The sequence below is a fragment of the Apteryx rowi genome, unplaced genomic scaffold (genome assembly GCF_003343035.1).
Source record: "Apteryx rowi isolate R43461 unplaced genomic scaffold, aptRow1 scaffold_46, whole genome shotgun sequence".
NCBI lineage: Eukaryota > Metazoa > Chordata > Aves > Apterygiformes > Apterygidae > Apteryx > Apteryx rowi.
This window is the reverse complement of record NW_020450716.1, coordinates 758,841-781,134: the sequence shown is the minus strand read 5'-3', so window position 1 is coordinate 781,134 and position 22,294 is coordinate 758,841. Positions and strand designations below refer to the sequence as shown.

The following is a 22,294-nucleotide window of genomic DNA, read 5'->3' as shown; positions in this document are numbered from 1 at the left end:
TGGAAAGCCCTGCTGAAGTCAAGGTAGACAACATCCACTGCTCTCCCCTCATCTACCCAGCCAGTCATTCCATCAGAGAAGGCTATCAGATTGGTTAAGCATGATTTCCCCTTGGTGAAGCCATGCTGACTACTCCTGATCACTCTCTTGTCCTCCACATGCTTGGAGATGGCCTCCAGGATGAGAATGTAATCCTAGAAGAGAATTTTGAAACTTAGTATCTTTTTCCCCCCACCTGCGCCCCCCCCCCCCAGTCAAATAGAAAACTTCAGTAGGTAGTAATTTATGTTTAATTCCAGTGATGGAATAACTGTAATGCTGGTATAAATATTTCATATCTACATTTTGTAAGACTTCACATTCTGTCTGATAGCTAGTGATACCACATTGTGACATTCTGTATTGTTACAAAACAAAGTATTTTGTAAATATGAACAATACTTTAACAGTATTCCACAAAAACAATTTTTCTAAAATTTGTTTTTAAGAGGAGGAGGTAAGTGTGTGAGTGATTATACTCTTTTTTTCTTTTTTTTTTTTAACAGAGAAGATATTATTCACATGTAATCAAGTTTGCTTTCTCTCCTGGTTATTTACGGTGATCATAGTTCATATGTTAACATTAAGTAAAACACCATTGTGCTTTCTTCTCCTTTTACAGATAAAGTCCTTGTGTGTATCAGTACTGGATTCAAATGTCCTTGTGCAAAGAAACACTCTGGAAGTGATTCTGTTCTTCTTCCCATTTTATACAGCCTTGGTAAGAGGATTTTTTTAGTATTGTCACAACTGCACTTTGTGTGGAAAAGTGTCTTTTGTGAACCCAGTCCAGCTCCCACTTCTGTTATTGCCAAATATCGGAATCTTGTACCTTCAAAACCAATAAATGGGTTTGGGAGTTTTTTGTTCCCCATCAATTTTAGTAGCAGCAGAGACTTTCTGAAACTCTTTACAGCTAACCTGGTTACATCCTCAGAATATATCCTCACAATGTTTCAAATGCAGCTGTGCTTTGACAGTGCACGTTTCATGATATCTGGAACGTGCTTGAAGTATTCAGGCCTGAGAAACTGCACGTGGAAAAAATATAGATTTCTTTTTTAAGTAAGATGTGAGCATTTGGTGGTGTCTGCGCTGAACTACAGTATTTTCATAAAAGGCTAGGGAAACAAATACTGCTTGAAACATTAGCTCTTCCCCACTGTTTCCTAACTTACCTTGTAGTATAGTTGGTATTTTGAAGGTACAAACTAATTTTTAAGTCTTCAGGTATAACATAATGAAATCTTCAATATTTTTAGCTTAATTATGGCTCTGCACTGTGAATGTGAAAATAATCGCATTGTATCAGATTCCCTTTCTTGATTTTTAGTATATAAAAGTTTGTTGTTGATGGTTCCCTGCCTTCTTTTTTTCAAAACACTAATAATCCAGTTTAAAAAGCTCCTCACCAATTTGACTTGTTTCACTGCTTGTAAGCAGCTAAGTTACCTTTGCTCTTCGTCCTAGGACTGCAATGAAGGCGCTATCCTATTGCACAGGACTGATTTAGTCTATATTCTCTCATCAGCTACACAGACACTGTTGAGGAGAGACATGTCGCTCAATAGAAGATTGTATGCATGGTTGCTAGGTACTGTACAATTTACAGTGACATTCAGTGGACTAAATATCTTGGAAAAACTTAGTGCTTAAAAATGCAATATACTTTTTCACCAGTTGATGAATGATGATAAAATAGAAAGCATTGTTTAGTTGACATTTATGAAGTATGGGTTTAATAAAATTRCACATTCATTTGGCAAACAGGTCTTCTCTTCGGAGGTTGAATTCATTCCACTGTCCTGAATCACAGGACATCTGATGAATTATTTCTAGTCCCTGCTGTGGTCCATTCTGAAGTGGCTCACTGGTCCGAATGGAGTGGAGAGCTATTTTATCCTTGCTCTTCAAAAAGTAGTAGTCTATTAAAGATTCCCAGGTGGGTTTAATTGTCAAGGAGGGGCTGTGAGGGATCTATAGCTTCTCCCTATCTGCCTTCCTTTAGCATTATTGGAGGAGATGAGAAGTGACATGATGAGTTGCAGCCATGTAGTTGCCTGAAGGCTATGGCTGGATCTGAGTTTGGTTTCAGTTTATTTCCAGTATAGTATATCTGGATGTCTCAAACTGTTCTATGCGGGCTCTCCCTGGGCAGTATGTGAGTTAGTTTCAAGCAGAGCATTAGAACAAAATATTTTAAATCTATACAGGTTAAAATTCCAAAGGTTAAAGTGACAATATACAATGTGACTTCAATATTTGTATAACTGATATTGTATTGTGCTCTATAAATGTGGTGTTTCTCTGTAGTCATGATGCCTTTATTTAATTTGTAGGCTCTGATATTAAAGGGGATACTTTTGCTCCAGACTCTACGACTTCTGAAGACCATGCTATTTATTTTTTTGGAAAATACTCCAAAGATCTTTTAGTTGAGGTCAGTATTCATTTTATGGGGATATAGTTATGATCCTTTTAAACTTTAGAGCAAGCTGTGTCTGATTGTTCACTGTACACTGTGCTTGGTTTGTCCTTCAGAGCTTTCTTTCCCTAAAGATAACACCCTTTTGCTGGTTATATTTTTATCTATCCAAATGCATTCTATGCTGCATCTGTCCCATTATTATATGTGCTTTCAATATAAATGGAATCTAATGAAACTAAAGAGTAGCATCATTGAGGGACTGCCTGAATTATTTAAAAATCTTTTTCTGAATAAGATCTACTCTTGCATGTATCTTAGGAGAGGTCATTGATTTGTCTGACAGGTATGGATAATTGAAGTTTCCTTGTAGCTGGTACTAAACAAAAGAATCAAGCTCAGGAACACTTCAGCTGTTAATAAAATGGCAATATTTCTTCTTCATATAACATTTAGATGTTTTCTTTTTAATAGAGTTTGATTGAAATATTACATCAGAAATTCTCAGAGTCTGATATGGAGGAACGGAATCAAGCTTATTTGAAACCTTTCCGCATCCTAATCAGCCTCCTTGACAAACCTGAAATAGGTAACATTGTCACTTCTGTTGTGACTACTAGAGACTGTTATAATGATGACTTGATGTTCATTACCTTTRGAAGTAGGACTCGGACAACCCCATGCAGAGTTCTTCCTAATTCTGAATGTGTGTGTGTGGTATATTACTGTGCAGGGGGACTGTTTTCCTTCCTGTCACTTCAAAAAGAGTAACACCAGTTCAGAGCAGTGTCCAGCGTGAGTTGTGCAGATGAGTTGGCTCTGTAGCTAGCACCCTGCAAGTTAGCTCTGGCTTTTCTGCAGAGCACTGCACTGYGTAGCATGGATGTATCCCAGTGCGGATGACTCTTCTGTGCCCAGAACTGCAATCGGGGGGTCCAGTTAGAACCGCTTCTGCTCTAGCCTCAATATTCAATTCATTCCTTGGAGCCTGATCTCTAATATCCTGTCAGGCTTTTTTTTCTTTTTCTTTCTTTCTTTTTCTTTTTCTTTTTCTGTCTTGAAAGGAGGCTTCTATCAGGAAAGCTACCAGTGCTTTCTTGGGTTTGTTTCCAGCAGGCCTTTCTATACACTTGCATCAGACTCTCATGACCATGCTGCTTTTCCAGACACTGTAGACACACAGGCAGCTTACAGTGTTACTGCTGCCAAAATGGGCAAAGCCACTTACCTGCAGTTGCTCCAGCAGGAAATAACCTGTTAAGGGAGTGAGGAGGTGGGAGCACTTCTGTCAGTGGTACTGCAGGCCTACGCTGACCTGATGCTGCTATAGGAGCTATAGTTTGAGACTCCATGACTGAGCAGTGAAGAATTTCCTCCTCTTTCTCTGGCTGTCACATGTCTGTCCTGTTGTGTACATGAAGTCCCCAGCTCCACAAGGGTGAGGTCCTGCCAGCCGTTCTTTTAAAGGGCAAGTTCTCCTTTTTATGCTATGCTTAAAAACAACAACAACGGGAAAAAAAGGTCAAAGTGACTTGACAAATTTGGGGGATTTAACGGTATTCTTAAGAATCTTATACAGATAGGAGTCTTTTAAAAAATGTTTTATATGACTCTGACAAGTATGAAAAGCATGTTAACTGGTAGTTGTTAGAAGCTAATACAGTCTGACTGACTGTACCTCAAGGCTTAGCTCAAGTTGTTGCCCTGGGGAGGGGAGGAATTTACCATTGACTAAGCCAATAGTCTATAGCATGAATAAAACTCCAGTAACTGATACTAAATGCTCTAGTGGCAGTTGGTTTTGTAGGCCCCCAGGTCTGGCAAGAGTATTTTCTTTCATGGATCAGGAAAGCCCTACATCTCCTGTTAAAGGATTATCAAAGCACTAACAGGAAGAATGAGGATTCGATTTTACTTATCTAACAAATGAATGCTACCTTGGCAGCAGCAGTCAAAGCAGTTGTTAGTCTGTTTCTAAGACAGTGGTACTAATGCCTCCTTCAGCTGTTTGTTAGAGTGTGAAAGGACACATATAGTAGCGAGACTCTAGAAACAAGAAGTCAGTTTAAAGAATGCTACTTGTTTTTTAAAAACATCTAAAACCAGTCACAATTAAAGCATTTTTATTTCCTGACAAAAATGCTGGAGGAACAGTTGACAAAGATTGTTAGATTAATCAAATAATTTATAGCCTAATTTACAAAGTAGATGGCAGATACTATCCTTTCCTTTATTTTGCTAAAAATCAGTGTTAATCTGAATTACAACTAAGAAGTATTTGCTGAATTACATCATAAAGCTTATTTCTTCTGTTCCATCCAGCACAAAAAAAGCAAATTCTTTAGCCCTAAGCCAGTATGACTTTCACTTCCTTTTAAAACAGATTTGGCAGAAGGATCTTTTTTCTTTTTTTCTTTTCTTTTTTTTTTTTTAAAAGGTAGCAAACTAGAACATAAACAAGAATCCTTGACCTTTACTGCTACTTTTAGTTACTTAACTTCTATTTTTAGAAGCAGAATGCTTCATAAACTTTTTTTAATGGTTCCGTGTTTGGAGTATTTTACACATTCATTGCTCACCTTCTTTATACACAATTGCAGATAAAAACAAGCAGTGCTGACCCTTGAAAATGTTAATATGTATTTATAATATATTTAGACACCCAAACTTCCTTAATCACTGACTTTTCCAGCTTCTGTCTCTCAAACAATTTAATCAGGCTAGTATGTTAAGTAGAAGATTTCCCAATATGCGTTTGTTTTCTTCCTGGATCCAGACATGGTGATTATTTTTTGGCATGTCAACTGCAGGTTTACCATGTGATTATACCCATTTATAAATGGCTGAGGTGACTGAGAACAATGTAGGTCTTATTGTAATATCTTAAGTATAACATAGAATCAATGCTTGCTTTCCAAGTAATGCCTTAAAGTTATAGAATGAACAATTATAAACTTTTAAATTGTAAAGTTTTATTTAACTAAGTATTTAATATTTAACTAGGATGTTTTTAAAAATCTGGCATTTAAAAAGAATATATGTAAACATTCTCTCCGTACTTGAGTATTCATGGGATTTCATTTCAGTTATCTCTAATTTAAGTCTATAAAAAGCTGTTACTGAACAGCCTTGAAATCACTTTGGTGCAATTACTGATTTTTTTTTTTTCTTTGAATGTAGGGCCACAGGTTGTTGGGGATTTGTTCCTTGAAGTGATTAGAGCCTTTTATGCCTACTGTAAAGAGGCACTTGGTTCTGGTCTCAAACTTAGCTACAATCAAAGTGGCAACATCCTTACAAGGTATAACTACAAGTTTTCAACTGCTAACTGAAACTGTATCATTTTTAATAAAGCATAACTTAATAAAGTCTAACCAGTTTAAGGGAAGTTAAGCTTTTAGCAAGCTTAACTTCTTTCTGTGTAGAAGTTGGTTTCCTATGACTTTCCTCGCATCTTTCCCCATACACATTTGATATCTGTCTTTGTTTGGCAGAGAAGAGAATGAAGTACACCGCATATCGTTGACACTGATAAATCCAATCATATTGGCCAAGAATCAGTCTGGTAGCAAAACTCTTAGCTTTCTGATTTTCAAAGTTAAAGGTTATGTTTCTTTTCTCTTGGAGAAAGATGCTCAAAATTTAGCAACTCCAAATGGTTTAGTGCTTGAATTAAAAGGATTCTATGTCTTTTATCCTGTAGAGAGAGAGTAAAAAAAGTTTTTAAAATGGGACAGATAATACTGCAATACGCACACTTTTGGAATCTTCATTGACATTTCTTTTTTCTCCTCTCACAGTGCAATTAAAGAGAATAAAAATGCTTCAGAAATTGTGAAAACAGTCAATTTGTTGATTACATCCTTGAGCACAGATTTTCTTTGGGACTACATGACCAGATGTTTTGAAGATTGTTTCAGGTGACTATGTTATCAAATGGCAGTGTACAAAAAAGTGCTGCCTAAGAGCTATCTGTGTAAGATAATAGAGGAACTTTTCTGAGGGATTTAAATACTGGTAGGGCCAAGATACATGTTAGATATGTGTGTTGCATCCTAAAATAATTCAAGAGTGCAAATAGGTAAACAATTGCATGAGAACTAGCAAACTGAGAAAAAATTACTTTCAAAATGGTGGTTGAAGGGGAGAAGGGTTTGGGAGGGGAGGTGGAAAAGGAAGGTATTTTCTTCCTTGGAAAAACAAATGTTTTTGAGGAAAAGTAAAGAGATATCTCTCTCTTTGTCTCTTTTTAAATATCAGAGAGAAGATTATACTTCTAAGTAGTAAGATTGTCTATAGAAATTCAAGTGTAAAATTACAAGCCCTTTAGCATCCCACATACAAGCTGTAATTTAGGTGGTTTTGACAGAATGTTTTACCCCAATGTATTAGGAGCCCATTTTACTTTACTTCAGAGGTCCTAGCTGTTCAGTGTTTTGTGCTGGTTTGGCTGAAGTTGTTTTATTGTAACAAGAATTTTGACAGGAAAAAAAGTTTACAAAATATTTCTCTCAATGCCAGAAACAAATCCACAAAGATGAGATATCCTCTTGAAAATGTTAGTACTCCTCCTACAATTTCAGAGCTCTGCACRCTGTTGATGTTTCTGCTTGACGTGATTCCTTTGGTAAGACAACCTGAACTTAACTGCTTCAAAGTTACTAGATACTTGAGTAATTCATATTGTGACTACCTAAAATGGAAATAGGCAAATTGTCATAAATGCACATGTGCATGATATGTTCTGCAAACTTCCTGTGCTTGCTTGTATATGGCTACCCTTGCGGTTGCCTAGCAAAATAAAAATTGTTTGCCTTTTTAAAATATGGTGATTCTATAAAGGATTCTATAAAGGAACCTTAGGTTTGCCTCCTTAGGTAAATAATTTCCTGGGGGTATTTTGTCTTTTAGTAGCTGGCTGATTATCAGAGGATTTTTAGAGTGTGGTTAAGTGTTCATCATGTAGAATGAAGAAAGAAGGAATAATGTTGAAGCAAGATTGTACAACTTAGCCATTGATGAACTGTTTTTTTCACTCTTTAATGTTGCTAGGCAGCTGAATAATAATGAAATTTCTGTTAAGCTACTTAACTATTTTAAACAATGCTTGCTTATTTTAGGAACTCTACTCTGAAGTGCAGACTCAGTATCTTCCACAGATGCTTAGTTATATGGTGCAGTCTCTCCTGGAAAACACGGAAATGCTAGGTTTACCAGAACTCACTCATGCCTTAAAGACCTGCTTTAAGGTGCTGAGCAAAGTGCAAATGCCACCTTCCTATTTGGACATAGAGACAGGCAGTGGAAATGGGGTAGGTGTTTCTCATCTACTTACAGATGTTTAAAATTGTTAGTGACGTATTTTATTCTAAAACGCTAAGTCTTCTGTTCTAAATTACACCTAGATGATAACTGCAACAATAAACAGTTTTGAAAAACTTATCTTTTGTGGCCCCTTCCGGAGCTCTCTTATGCCTTGTAAATCTTAACTGTGTATCCAATTCTATACTCCTTCACTGTCACAACAGTGATCGTTCTGGTGCTGAAAAGGCACCCTGCAGCAGGTAGTTGCAAAAGATTCAAGTTCCCAGATCAAGCCCAGCTTTACAGCTGTTGAGGTCTGTGAGGCTTCCAATCATATGTATCACATTCAATACAATGTGGTATTATTTGGGTGCAGAAGAACATGATAGGGAGTGAGGAATAGATGGCATRAAGCAGTTACACAAACACAGGCTTCCCAAGGTTTGCAGTAGAATAAATAAATGGAGCAGATTAGAAATAATCAAACATAAACAATATTGTCTTAACCATGGTCTAGTTTTAAGGAGGCGCTTTCATTTGCTACATATATGTTCATATAGGTCTGTTGGTGTGTGAGTCAAGGTGTGAGGACTATACAAACATGCATTAGGTTTGAATGCAGTTGAACTGCTTATCAATAACCATATGTCATTTTGTAAAAGTAATCTGGATCCAGAAATTCCAAATATCACGGGGTTTTTTCATTGTTGTTCCCCTGTGCCCGCTACAGTTCTGCATACTTTAAAATGACCTCCACAGTGCCATATTAACTAAAAGTTACATTTCTGTTCCAGAGCCCAGTGAAAAAGGAAAATGGGGACATAACCTTGGAGACTAAGTCTGTGCTGCAGGAAGAAGATGAGACTCCGTTCCCTCCCCTGAAGTCAGAAGACAGTGGCATTGGTCTAAGTGCCTCTTCCCCAGAGCTCTCTCAGCACTTGGGGCTGCCAACTGTGACCCTTGAGAGAGATGATGTCTGGAAAAAAGGGGGGAGCATTCAGAAGACTTTGCATTGTGTCCAAGAGCTGGTTGCCAAGTTTTCCAGTAAATACATTTTTGGGGTGCAGTTGCAAGAAGCAAGTAATGAAAGCATCTCTACAATGCATCTGGGTGGAAGAGAGAAAAAAGAGAATGGCTACAGATTACCTGAAAGTGCTAGCAAGAAAAAGAGCCCATGGGAAGCCAGGCAAATCACTGTACCTCAGTTTAAACAAATGCTTTCAGACTTGTTCTCAATTCGAGGATCACCGTTCAAGCACAAGAATTTAAATCCCATTTCTTCCGACTGCAACGCTGGTAGTAAAAAGGAAAAGGAGGAAGAAGAATGGGACTTGGAGCAAGTGATGCTTGTCCTGGGACCCCTTAGAGGAGACTGCAAGGAAGCTTTTGCTGCGGCTTGTCACCTTTTGCTGGATTGTACCACATTCCCAGTCTATCTTTCGGAAGAGGAGATGGAACAGTTGTATCTCTCTCTATTTCAGATTCCTGGTAAGAAAAGATTCTTTTGCTGGACAACTTCATCATTTGAGGATGCAAATAGCAGTATGAGCTCAGTCACTTGCAAGAGATGTGACAAGGGCCAACAGTAGTGCCTTTTGGGCTGCAGGSAAGCTGCATATGAATTCAAAACTTACCTGCATCAGTATGGGTGAGTTGTTTTGTTTTTGTCTTTGAGCTGAGGGAACATTTTTCACAAGACTTTAAACTCGCTTTCTTTTGAAAGCTTTCCCTACAAAACTTGTAGCTGAAGGGATGAAAAGGCTTTCTGGCCTTTCTTTCCTCCTTTCCTGCTAGCAGAGGAGCTTGTGGTAAGGTTCAGGAGTTTCAGGAAATACAAAAAAATGGGATGTGACAGAGGGAGAAGGCTGGTAGACTGAGAGCTGGAGCCCTAAACAATAACAGAAGCAAAACAACTCTTTCCTAACCCTCAGAGTTGAAAGGAATTGGGTTTAAGTTGACATATAGTCTGTATAACTGGAGGGCCTGTTTGTTCTGGGAATTCATGTTCATTAGCTTTAGCAGGAGCAGTTACTGGCCTGAAGGCTGGTTGACAGGGTAGGTTTGCAGTGAATGGAGAGGTAGGAAACTTGGATTCGCATTCTAACCTCACTACAGATTTCTGCTGTCTTCATTAGTAAAGTGATGATACACTTATCAGCTGCACAGGTGAGCAGTCTGCTTGATACTGATACTTTCTCCATATTTGCAGTGCCTTCCATGTGGTCAGTAATGGAGCTATACTTGCTTTCATAATTTTGCGAGTTTTTGGGATATCATCTTAGGATCTRTAGAAATTTATTTTCAGAATTATTGTCTACTGCACAGCCCAAAAAGGGCAGTAAGGTCCGAAGCCAAAGGAGAGAACCTCTGATAACGAAGGACTGGTCTGAATATCTTTGAACAATACAGAAGGTGTCTGGTGTGGAGAATGAAGAGTGTTCAGTCTGTTGCAGTGGTAAAGCGGTTAAAACATTTGGCTTTGAAGCCAGAGGTATGAACTCATACTTGAGAATATCTCCAGTCAGGCATTAATAAAACTATATCTGATTATTCATTCAGGAAAGGCAGCGGTGGCTTGACTTGCTGCTAGCCTTATCAGTTCCTTGAGTGCTTCTCGGTTATTGAAATGATATGCGTCAGTGCTACCCCAAAGAGCCTCTTTAGCTCAGCAGACCTTTCTCATTATTTTTGATAATGACAGCTGAAGAATAGCAGCTGTAAAAACTAGTTGTGAATAAACAAACCTGAAAGTAGAAATCCACTAACTATTGGAATACTGAGGTCCTGCAGGAGCTTTCTGCTAGGAGTAATAGGGTAAAAAGTATAACTTGCTTTGAAGAGAGTCCTTCTGAAGTAAGGGATTTTTGTGATAGAATCACAGTTGGATTCAGGTACTTCATTTTGTCTTTTGGTCCTGTGAGCTTCCTTGAAGAAATGTTGGAAATATGACCATAACCTTTAGATTATTCCAAAATGTTTTTCTCACTTATCTTCTGAGGTTGTGATGCCGGCTTCCCTCTGTGGCTGAAGTCCTTAATGACRATTTGCTGCTGCGTAAATGACTGCTACATTCAAAATGTGTCTATCTCCACACTGCTGGAGGTGATCAACCATTCCCAGTCCCTGGCACTTGTGATAGAAGACAGAATGAAGAGGTACAAAGTCTCCGGCCACAACCCCTTCTTTGGAAAACTGCAGATGGTGACCCTTCCTCCCATCGCTCCTGGAATTCTAAAGCTCATCTCGGAGAAAACAGATTTCTACCAGGTGTCAAGCTTTTTTTGTTGTTGTTTTTATTTTTACTGCCCCAGTACACCCCACTTTTGGGGGTGGGGGGGAGGGAAGCAAATGTTACTAGCATAAATGTTTGGGGAATGGCTCTTTTACAGTGATGCTCTGCCTTTGCCATTTTTTCTTCCACAAGCACTTGAGAGCAGTTTTATTCTTATTCGTGTGCTTTACAGTAGGATGTTCAAAAGTGACTAGTAATTTTCAAATTGCTAGTTGGTTTTATGCTCAAATTTGGGAGGGGGGGGGGAAGTTGATTTCTGACTTGAAGGGTTAGGTTTCATCAGCTTGAAAGCTTCACTTTGGAAAATTTTGATACTCCTTTAAGGTTTCAGATGAGAGAAATCATTAGTGGGTGAAAGATATTGAAAGTATTCCCTCCTCCTTGTTTTAAGTTTATCTACTTCAAAGATGCTTTCCTTCTCCTCACCATTTATTGAGGTTAGCATTAGTGTGAGGGTGGGTCCCAAGTTTAGTTTGATTTGGTTTGGTTTCTGTGCTTCCAGCTACACATGTATCATCTGTTAAGTTTTGACCCAGAAAATAGAAGTAGAAATGCTTTCCTCAACTTCTGGTGCATGTACACCTGAATTATCTGTAATTCTAGGGTAGGAATGCTGTGTTCTTTAGGTTTGAGTTTATGACCTGAATTCTTGCTCTCTGCTAAACTAGGAAGATTTGGAAATCCCTTTCAGCACTTACGTAATGGAAAGCTTTTAAGTCAGTGGAGAAATGGCGCATTTGACTGTTGTTGTTTGTTGTTGTTATTGTTCCCTAGAGAATAGCTTGTGTGCTCTGGAATCAGCTGAACAAAGAGACACGGGAGCATCATATTGCCTGTGTGGAGCTGTTCTACAGGCTGCACTGCTTGGCGCCATCAGCAAATATCTGTGAAGACATTATCTGCCATGCGCTTTTGGATCATGATAAAGTAAGTCTTGTACTCTCCAAAGCTCCTTCATCACTGTAGAGTTGTTTCAGTGCTTCCCAGACTGCCCCCGGTTGGCTTCCACTCTGGTTTGCACTCATGTGGTCCCTCTGTCTCCTCAGAATCCTACACTCTGTCCTCCCCATTACAGTTCCCTGGGACTGATTCATCATGGGACTGCTGCTCAATTTAGTCACTGGATACAGTTCAGTCAAACTAGAGCATTTTCAGTTTTGGCCTAAATCTTATGGTATCTAAAAGCTTGCAGTCTTTTGTCAATGTTTTCCAAACCAACCCAGCTCTACCAATAACTTTAAGAGCATTTTGCTTTGCGTTAATTTTTCTAGACTTCATATTCCAGCAAAACATTTTGTTACCTTGTGTGTGTACATCAGCATAATTTTGACTCTGTCTGCTATAGTATTTAGTACTTCTTATAATGGCTAAGCTATGTTTAAAGTGAGCAAGTTCTTAATTGTTTTACTTCCCTAGTTTAATGACAGAACAGTTCTTTCATAACTTATGTTTTACTTGTAAGAAACACCTTGCACAATAAAATTCATAAGTGTTCTTCAGTCTTAAGTATTGTCTTCATATCTTTGCTTTTGTAATTTTGAAACTTAAAAAAAATTTTGAAATCTGTTCAAACTTTTCAAGCAAAATTATCAATAAACACTGCCTGATGTAGCAGTCTCTTCCCATTGGTCATCTAACTTTTAAGCCTTCTTGACTCCAAACCAAGAGTAAAATGTTTATACACAAGAGTGTTGAAATACATTTTTGAAAAACTGATATATCTCTTTCTGCTTGTAAAAGCATTGTGACTGATAGGTTTTGGTCTTGTATTCATGGATATGTGGTATTTTGTTGTTTTAGTCTGCTTCAAAATAGAGAAGTATTCTCGGGCTACACAAGAGGRATTGCTAGTCACCTACACAATGACTGTTGTTCTGTTAGAGGTTTTAAAAATCACTAAAACTTGATTCAGCGATAAATGCTGCAAAAAATAAATATTTGTCTTGTTTTCATGCAAAGGGGACAAGGCTGGAAGCACTGTTCAGATTCTCTGTCATGTGGCATCTGACCAGAGAGATCCAAGGYAGCAGAGTGACTTCTCACAATCGATCCTTTGACAGGTATTTTCCGTCTCCATTTGCTTAGGCTTGTGTGTATGTATTTTGTCATATTATCCTTGGCTCTGTTATCCTTTTTCTGGGAAGGGAAAAAGTTCTCTGCAGAGTCACATGAGCAAAATGAAGATCTTTTAAATTCCTTGATTTACTGACTTCGACTGCTCTGTGTGCATGGCATACTTAATGCCTTTGTTTCTTTTCTGAAGAAAGTTCCTGTAAGAATAGAAACAACTTCATATATGAAGAGTAGTTTGTATACTGACAGGTTTCTGCATAGTAGGTGTTTTTTTTTTTTTTTCTTGAAGGTTTGGGTTAGATTTTTTCAAAGAAAATGAAACCTAGAACCAGCTATTTGCACCAAAAAAAAATTCTATATTTTAGTCTTGAATGACTTCCTAGTTGCAAGATCATAACCTGTGTATAAAATAGAGCAAAAGCAGTAGAATTCTTTCTAGATATGTGGAAAAACTTTTAAAATATGCTCTTCTCCTAGATTGTGAATATATGTATGGCCTTGCTTCTACAAATGCATGCATACTTGAATTCAACTCAGGAGAATGCTGGGCATAATCATATTATTGTTAGCAGAGATGAGCCATTGTCCAGTGCTTGCTTGAACATGCCCTAAAAGAGCATTATTATAACATGCACCTGTGTCTGTTCCCTGCCACTATTTTGTTGTTTGCATTAACCTTTTTAGGACTTTCAGTTGTACTTCTTCGTTCTGATTTCTCCATTCAGGTCTCTGTTTGTGGTACTGGACAGTCTCAATTGTTCAGATGGCGCAATTGGTGCCGCAGCACAGGGCTGGCTGATCCGTGCTCTTTCACTTAATGATGTTGCACGGATTCTTGAACCAGTCCTGCTGCTGCTGCTTCATCCAAAGACACAGCGCACCTCCATCCACTACATCAAACAGAAAAATTCAGCAGGTAAAACTGTTCTTAGACTGAAACTGTAAGTGCTGATGTAGCATGACTTACTCCTGAACACTCCCTGAAGGTAATCTCTGAACTGTGATGGCATACCAATAAAATGAGTTGTTGTTTGCAGCAGTTCCATAGATTTGTTTTTATCCAAGTACCTTTAGTGATGCTTAAAACAGAGTTCAGGAGTAAGTCATGCTAGTTCAAGGCCTAAGGACCACTTCTGTCACAGTGGCTGCATCTACACTGTTGGTTTGGGGTGCCCCCTGCTTTGCTCTGGGATCTTGTCCCATGCTCTTACTCATCCCCATACCCGGATGATCCACACTGCATATGTGTTCACTGTTCACATGATCCCTTCTCCAAAAACTAGGTCTCCAAATAAACAAAATCCAGGAGCAGTTTGGTGGCTATGTGAGTCCAGGAACTGTTTGAGTAGACAGGTCAGACAGGCAAATCTTACTTTCTCTGCCCTGTCTTATCCCAGCAGATTGTGCACCCTCATGCCAGATTTCTTTATTCACTATATGCTTCTTAGTGAGGGAATCATTTACAAAACATGTCTGTTCCACATTTGCCATATAACCACAAGTGGTGTGACAGAGGCCTGTGGAGGAGTAGCTGAATAAAACTGGGATGGGTATGGAGCCAGGGTTCACTCTGAGTACAAGGTCCTGTGAAGGCTGGCAATCAGTTCAGGTTRGGGATTGCTGGAAGTGATGTGGATATGAGACACCCTGCACCAGTTTATCCAAAGAACCAAGGTCGTTTCCTGGAGCAGATCATGAAGACAGCATGGAAGTGGCCAGTAGTTTTGTGTAAAAGAAACTTCTGTGCCACCTGTCTCTCTCATTGCTGTTAACCTAACTGTCTGCTTGCGTAATTGTTTTTCTGTTTTGATTGGCAAATAATTAGATGGCAGACATTTCCAGTATCCAAAGAGAGCTGTTTATTAGATGCTATACAAACATGGAGCTAATTTATTCCTTCTTTGTTCTGCTGCATGTAATTAGAGAGGAAAAAATAAGTGAGTGCTTTGAGGATTTTTTGTTGTTGTTTTTGGGGAGAGGCGGGGTTTAGAGCTAATTACCCTCACCACTTCCTTACTGATCTCAACAAACTTTCTATGTTCAGGAAACATAAAAAACACTGTCACATCTAGGTCATCATAGTGCAAGAGAAACAACACATATTTTGTGTTTTGATCCTGTTCTATTACAAAGAGTGGGTTAGTATTGTTCTATTACTTAATTGGGTTTTTTTGAGGAAAGTGGGGTTTGGGGGAGGGTTGTTTTGTTTTTTAGCCGTATTTGTTACCATTAATAGCAAAATAGGGCAGACCTGCTGCTTGATCGTTGCTATTTTTTCTCTTAAACTGGTTTATTCAGTATAGAACATGTTGTGTGTAATGGCCAGTTATACACTTTTTTGAATGTGCTGGGTTTTTTGTTTTTGGTTTTCTTCCAGAAGATATACATGATTGGCTTCGCAAGAAAAAAGTCTCTTTGAAAGAGTCCGTTGGCGCATCTGAGAGCAATTCTGAGGAAAACCTTCCACTGAGCCAATTTACTACTGTGGATAGAGAAGCTATTTGGGCAGAAGTGGAAAAAGATCCAGAGAAGCCCCCGTTAAAAACTGAAGAATCTGAAAATGATATCTCTTGTAATCCAGTAGCTTCACATGAGGCAGATGGTGACCAAGATAATAGTGAGCACACAGAATCAGCCGACACCAGCACAGGCCATGATAGTGAAAATACATCCTCTTTTTCTCCTTCTCTGGAGCTGCAAGAAGTGAGCAATGAGGAAAATGATAGTGCTGCAATGGATTGCAAAGAGAACACAAAGCATGCAAGTTCCCTCGATGCATTCTTCCCTGAAAGCTCCAAATCCAGCGTAGCACTAAATCTTGTGCGTGCTGATTCTGAGAGGACTCAGGCATCAGAATCTTTGTCAAGTGATGAAGAGGTGGACTTGGAGCTCCAGGAAATTACCAATTCTAGGTTGCTCAGGCAGCAAAAGGAAAAACAGGAGATGATCAAGGCTTTGTTCAAACACATGCTGTTATATTTGCAGCCTTATGATTCCAAGAGGGTACTGTATGCTTTTTCTGTTCTGGAGGCAGTACTCAAAACAAACCCTAAAGAATTTATTGAAGCTGTAGCTAGTACTAGCATGGATACTAGCTCCACAGCACATCTGAATCTTATTTACAATCTTCTAGCTCGCCATCAGGAAGCTCTTGTAGGACAGAGTTTTTATGGCAAGCTTCAGACTCAGTCCCCAACCATGTGTCCCCATTCTCTCCTAATAGAGTTGCTCACTTATCTCTGTCTGAGTTTTCTGCGCTCTTATTATCCATGCTACTTGAAGGTCACACACAGAGATGTGCTTGGCAACAGAGATGTTCAGGTAAAAAGTGTGGAAGTCCTGATTAGAATGATGACCCAGCTGGCTGCCATGGCAAAGTCAGCAGAGAATAAGAATCTAGAGTTCATACACAATTTGCTAGGAAGATGCAAAATTCAAGAGTTTGTTCTTCTTTCTTTATCTGCATCTATGTACACAAGTCAAAAACGTTATGAACTACTTATGGCAGATGCAGTTAGTAATGTTCCTGAAGAAGATCTCTTTGAAGAGAGCCTAATCAACTTCGGGCATGATCAAATATGGAGTGAACACCCACTCCAGATTGAGTTGCTGAAGCTTTTGCAGGTATTGATCATCTTGGAGCACCATCTTGGGCAGACTCACGAGGAGCAGGAGAATCAGCCAGACCTCTCTAAGGAATGGCAGCAGGCTCTTAATTTCCAGCAGGCCATTGGTGCAATGCAGTATGTCTATCCGCATCCAATAACTTCACAGGGTTTATTTGTCTCTGCTGTTGTTAGAGGCTTGCAACCAGAGTATGGCCATGGGATGCATCCCACTTGGGTAGGCTTAGTCACATGTTCCCTGCCCTATTTTGGGAAGTCCTTAGGCTGGACTGTGGCACCATTTGTTGTACAAATATGTAAAAATCTGGATGAGCTTGTCAAACAGTATGAAAATGAAACTGTGAAGACATCTGTGAAAACATCAGCAAGGTGAGAGTCTGCAGTGTGGGATTTGTTATGCTGAAACCTTATTTATTTATTTTTATTTCCCCTTATTACAGAGTGGTACATATTATCTTATTCTGTTTAGCGCTGTGGTTCCCAGAGTTTGATCCTCAAACCCTGTTGCTTACGCAGGTGTCTGTCCCTTGTCTCTGACTGAGGTGGAAGGAGTGCTTTTGCAGCAAGGCTCACTGCAGTTGGATGAGGGAGGAAGGAGACCAGCAGCAAGAATGCTGTGATACTTCCTGTCCCCTTCTGCCCGCTGTCCAGGGGAAAAGAAGTTCCTGGTTTTGAAAAGGCTTGGGATTTTGGAGGACCTACTGGGGAGGGAGACCCTGGAGAAGAAAAATACAGTATTACTCTCCAGTACAGGCAGTAAGGAAAAGGAGTATGGAAAAAATACATGGATGTCAAAGTTTTCTGGTGGGGTGGAGAATAATATTCTAAAAGATCTAGACAAGGAAATGGGATTATCCAAGCATAGTTTCTGAATCCTATGTTTTGGTATTACTGTCTGGTCTTTCCAATATTCCTTTAACTACTGAATAGAAATAGATCTCTATTGGAGATAATAACCTCCTTGGCCTATTAAGCTTTTTTATTTATTCCTCCAAAGCTTAACTTCTAAAAGAGAAAATGTTACACCTGATTACCCATTAACCCTTTTGGAAGGTCTGACAACCATTGGTCACTTCTGCCTTCTGGATCACCCTAATCAAACTAAAAAGGTAACTGCTCAATGCCCACCACTCACTCAACAACTTGGCACAAGTTCATCAAAGTGTGCATGCATGTATTGCTCAGAGGTGAATATAAGTAGTGAAGGGGAGTTTGTACAAGGAAGGTAACCCTAGAGAAGGCTAATTGCATACCAAAAGTAGAGAACTAAGTGAATGTATAAGGGCATGGGACTGAACTTCATTTTTTACTTGAAGCAAACAAGGTTAGTTTTAAGCATAAGAAGTTTAAGATGATCTCGATCATGCAAATATTAATCTTGTGCAGCTTCTTTACAGTTGCTCTATCAATAACTGTCTTCTATTTTCTTTTGAGTCAGGCAGATGTTGATAACATGCTTTCTCTACATTTTTTGTCCTAGTAACATAAGAAGAGGATATTATCCTAATATACAATTTTTCAGCAAACTGCTTTTCTCTATGCCAAAATAGTGATCAGAAAACTCTTATAGTACCAGTATAATTCAGAAATAGAACAGTTGAATTAATTATTTTTAAAGTTGTCATTACAAAAGATTCTCCTAATTACAGAAAAGGAGCAGTGACTCTGCAGTGCATTATATAAAGTATTTTAATATTCATTTTTGTTTTTCTAGTCATCATGTGTAGCTGAACCCACAAACCTGAGAAATGCAAGGAATGCCATTTTGGAAGAATTGCCTCGTATCATTAACACCGTGTCTCTTCTTTGGAGCATTATAAAGAGGGAAGATTCTCAAAAAAGGCCAGCTGACTTCTTTGGAACAACTAAAGGCTCTTCTTCAGTCTACTTTAAAGCAACCAAGGTAGGAGTTCTTTTAAACTGCTGTATGTCTCATCTTTCTTACCTTCCCTTCCCTCACCTGGGCATTTTACATAGAGTTCATAGGAATAGTTTTGCCATCCTCAAAACAATATTATGGCACAAAGAGTTTTTGAGGAACTCTTAGAAGCTACAGAGTTGTGCAGTACCTGCCTACAAAAGCAGGTTTGCRTTGTTCCTTCTACCTGTCTGGATCCCTAGCTGACCTGTTTGGTTTCACTTTTTCTGTGAGCTTCTGTTAATGGCTGCTGTAGAGCCAGCCTCTCCTGAGTTGTCTGTACCTTCAACAGGCAGTGAAGCACAACTGAGCAGAGCTGTGGTCCCCACATATGAAAGTTCTGCTTTTTGTGAATGATATGGCAATATAAGTGCTGTCTCTCTGATTTTTCCTGGTAACTTTATTTCATGGAATTTAATCTCTTCATTTAAAGTAAGTGGAGGAAATTCATTGTGTTAATGAACCACTGCAGTTGTTCACATTTAGATTAGTATGTATAATAGTAGTTCGGTTCTGTGTTTTTTCCTTTTTTAATGATTTCTAGTAAAATCATAAAATTACTTTTCCATAGGCAAGCTGTCTCAGAGCTGTTAAGCATCTGAGTAATAGTTGGTGTCTGAAAACATCCAGTTTGGTCTTTTAATTTACAAACTTTGATTCTTACAAAAGGCATCAAAATGTATTGAAACACATAGTAAATTGTAAAAGGAAGGATGTTGCCATCATTTTATAAACATAGTACTTAGTTTCCTAAAGCAGAGTTAAAATTCTTAACCTCTCTTAGCAGATCGTTGAGACTCTATTCTAAGCTCCCATCTTTTACATCCTTCAAATCCTTTTCATTCTTTGATTTTTAACTTTCTGTTCATTACAGAACAGCTTTCTTTACTCATTTGAATAGTCTGCATATTATTCTATCTAATCATTAAATTTATAAACACCCGATGGAATAAAAATACTAGATTCTTCCTTCTTTCCATTAGATGTTGGTAAATTGTAGTAGTGAAAAATACTTGGAGGAGAAGAGAGAATATACCACAACAAGAAGTTAGTTTTTCTGTTTGCAGTCTGTTTTCCAAGGTGTGTGTCTACCTTCCATAAGGAAGACACTAACTCATGAGCAAATTATCAAAAGTAGCCTGACTGTCAAGCATATAAAGAGATTCTTTTGCTTTTGTTGCCTTTTCTGAATATCTTTAGAAAAGGAAAAATAGTTTAAAAAAAAAAAACCTTATGACTCGTCATCACTAAACTTTGTAAGGCAAAGGCTAAATCTTTTTTTTCCTCTCCTCTGTAGACATTAAAAACTAAAATATTGGACTTCCTGAATCCACTGACAGCACAACTTGGAATCCAGTTGATGGCAGCAATTGCAGCAGTGTGGAACAGCAAGAAACCTCATAGGAATCAAAGTAAAATAAAGGTGACACTAAAGAAGAAATACATGTTTAGTTTTTCAATGTAAAAGCAAATGTTAAATTTATATGACCAGTTCTAAACTCTGGTCTTGTTAACGTCTTTACAAGTGACAAAGGCAAGCCACTGAAGAATCTCAAGTGTTCTTATTAATACATAATTCTACAAAGGATCAGGACTRCAAATAAACCAAAAGAAGTAATCAAATAAAAAGGACAGTGTGGCAGTTCAAGTCCAACACTAATAGCCGCTTTTTCTTTAATACTGGATTATAATCTTAGGACTATGRTTTGCCAATTTTACTGTAAAGATCTTGGATCAGCTCCACTTCCAGAGGAAGATTTAAGACATAGTATTCCCTGGAACTGAGCATAGATTCTGAGTAGGAGACTTTCTCTTGTGCTTTCACTTGGGCACACTGAAATTGCTTTGATGAAGGTGTTGGAGAAAGTCCTGATATGGAAAATCATTGCGGTTGATTTAACTTGTCTAATTTAAGTTTTGCCTAGGTGTTGGTATCTGATTAGTCACACAAAAAGCTGTTTTTCAACTTCATGTTTTGCTTGGTACAGTAATTTATCTGACTGAGGTATGGGTGTTTTTTGTTGTGTTTCTTTTTTTGTCAGATTCTTCCAGTGGCTAGTGCATCTCAGCTTATTCTTGTGGATTTGATATGTGCACTTAACACATTGAAAATTGACACTGTATTACAGCTAGTCAAAGAAGTAGTCAAGAAACCATCACAAATCAAAGGCGAAGAGGTAACTGCCAAGATAACAATTCAATTTTCTTAATATATTCTATTCTAGCTCTATTTCAATGTGTCTTTTAAATACTGTTAGAAGCAAAGGTATTTTTTTAAAAAGCATGCATCATTTTTGTTCCTTAATAAGTCATGTTTTCCAGAATGTAGGTTTCTGTGTTCAGATCCATCAAAGTAAGTAGGTTCTTCAGAATATTTTGCTAGAGAAGTTGCTGGTAATGAAAAGCTGTGGAGTCCTCCAGTACTGAAGAAGATGACAAAGTTTCATAAAGCTACTGCGAATGTAAAGCTCAGTGACACCATTCTATCTCCTTGCCCTGAGCTGAACTGTTAGTAATTCTTCCATGTTGACTCTGCTGTTTTCTGACTAGCTTTCAAGGAAGACAGTTTTGCTGCCGTGCATGCCCTTGTAGGAGCTCCTTCAGCTCAGAAAAACTGTACTGGATATTCAGAAGTAATGTGACTGCTTCTGAACTAGGGTCCTCTATTTAAAAGCTCTAAATTCCCTCATACTGCTGTATAGATGGTTGTATCGTAGTTGGTCGCCTGTTGGGAGTACAAATGGCATCAAAGAAGGCATCTAGACTTCTCCATCTAACACAAATACTCAACAACTTGGTCTTTTATTTGAGGGTGAATAATTGCATTCTTGCTTTTGTCTTTCAGAAATCTTCTCTTGTAGATATTCCGGTGCTCCAGCTCAGTTATGCTTTCATTCAAAGGTAATTCAGTCATTATAGAAAAGGATTTTCTGTTTTACCCTAAATGTTAGGGTAACAGTATTACTGTTTTAGTTTTACTTTGATCTTCAYGGTGCTATGGCACAGAACACCTTTATGTTGGAAGTGATTATTGCCACTTCATTACTAAGTGACATAGGCACAAAATAGTTGGGCTGTGTCATTATGTTTCACTGATCTATTGATAACGCCAGTCTGAAAGTCTCATTTCATACTAATAGCGAGCAACATACTTCAAGCAGTTCATCTCATTAGCAAGACACTTGTATAGGTTCTTACAATATTTCTCTCCCCTTATCCACTCTGTATTGCCAGAGGAATGGATAGAGAATGCTAAATCTTACTTCCAGTCTTCTCAGAAAGATACAATAGCATTGCTATGAATCCAGTCTGTGTTGGAAACGTAGGGAGTCAGACAGCTTAGGGGCAATAGTCCTTTGATCAAAACTTCTCTTCACGTAATTGGCTTTTCTCCCATGGAAGCCCTGGAATACAGGAGGCTGTATAATATATATGGTTTGCAATAAGCTAGGGAGATTAAAAAGTAAGCTAGCATGTAATGGAGGGGTTAGTTAAGCTTTATTCCTTTTATTCCCCTTGAAGACCCACCCATTTTACAGTGCTGGCTGGCATATTGCACATGCTGCTAGCATGTACTGATGTGTGCATATTGCCTGTGCTGCCAGATATTTGCCACA

General features: G+C 38.5%; 1 protein-coding gene across 8 annotated transcripts in view; it reads left to right on the top strand.

Annotated features, from left to right (window-relative positions):
- DOP1B (DOP1 leucine zipper like protein B) overlaps positions 1–22,294 on the top strand; it is a 56,475-nt gene that overhangs the window by 16,945 nt on the left and 17,236 nt on the right. For 7 of the 8 annotated variants that reach the window (XM_026077641.1, XM_026077636.1, XM_026077642.1 and 4 more), the window contains 19 exons: positions 662–760; positions 1,510–1,633; positions 2,379–2,479; positions 2,939–3,053; positions 5,645–5,765; positions 6,265–6,384; positions 6,986–7,091; positions 7,585–7,776; positions 8,563–9,256; positions 10,767–11,035; positions 11,835–11,987; positions 13,020–13,120; positions 13,859–14,049; positions 15,511–17,128; positions 17,757–17,868; positions 18,474–18,662; positions 19,975–20,100; positions 20,720–20,854; positions 21,523–21,578. In XM_026077641.1, coding sequence (XP_025933426.1) covers positions 662–760; positions 1,510–1,633; positions 2,379–2,479; positions 2,939–3,053; positions 5,645–5,765; positions 6,265–6,384; positions 6,986–7,091; positions 7,585–7,776; positions 8,563–9,256; positions 10,767–11,035; positions 11,835–11,987; positions 13,020–13,120; positions 13,859–14,049; positions 15,511–17,128; positions 17,757–17,868; positions 18,474–18,662; positions 19,975–20,100; positions 20,720–20,854; positions 21,523–21,578 — 4,622 coding nt within the window. The remainder of the gene's footprint in view (positions 1–661; positions 761–1,509; positions 1,634–2,378; positions 2,480–2,938; positions 3,054–5,644; positions 5,766–6,264; positions 6,385–6,985; positions 7,092–7,584; positions 7,777–8,562; positions 9,257–10,766; positions 11,036–11,834; positions 11,988–13,019; positions 13,121–13,858; positions 14,050–15,510; positions 17,129–17,756; positions 17,869–18,473; positions 18,663–19,974; positions 20,101–20,719; positions 20,855–21,522; positions 21,579–22,294) is intronic. The other variant, XM_026077640.1, reaches the window with a different exon arrangement.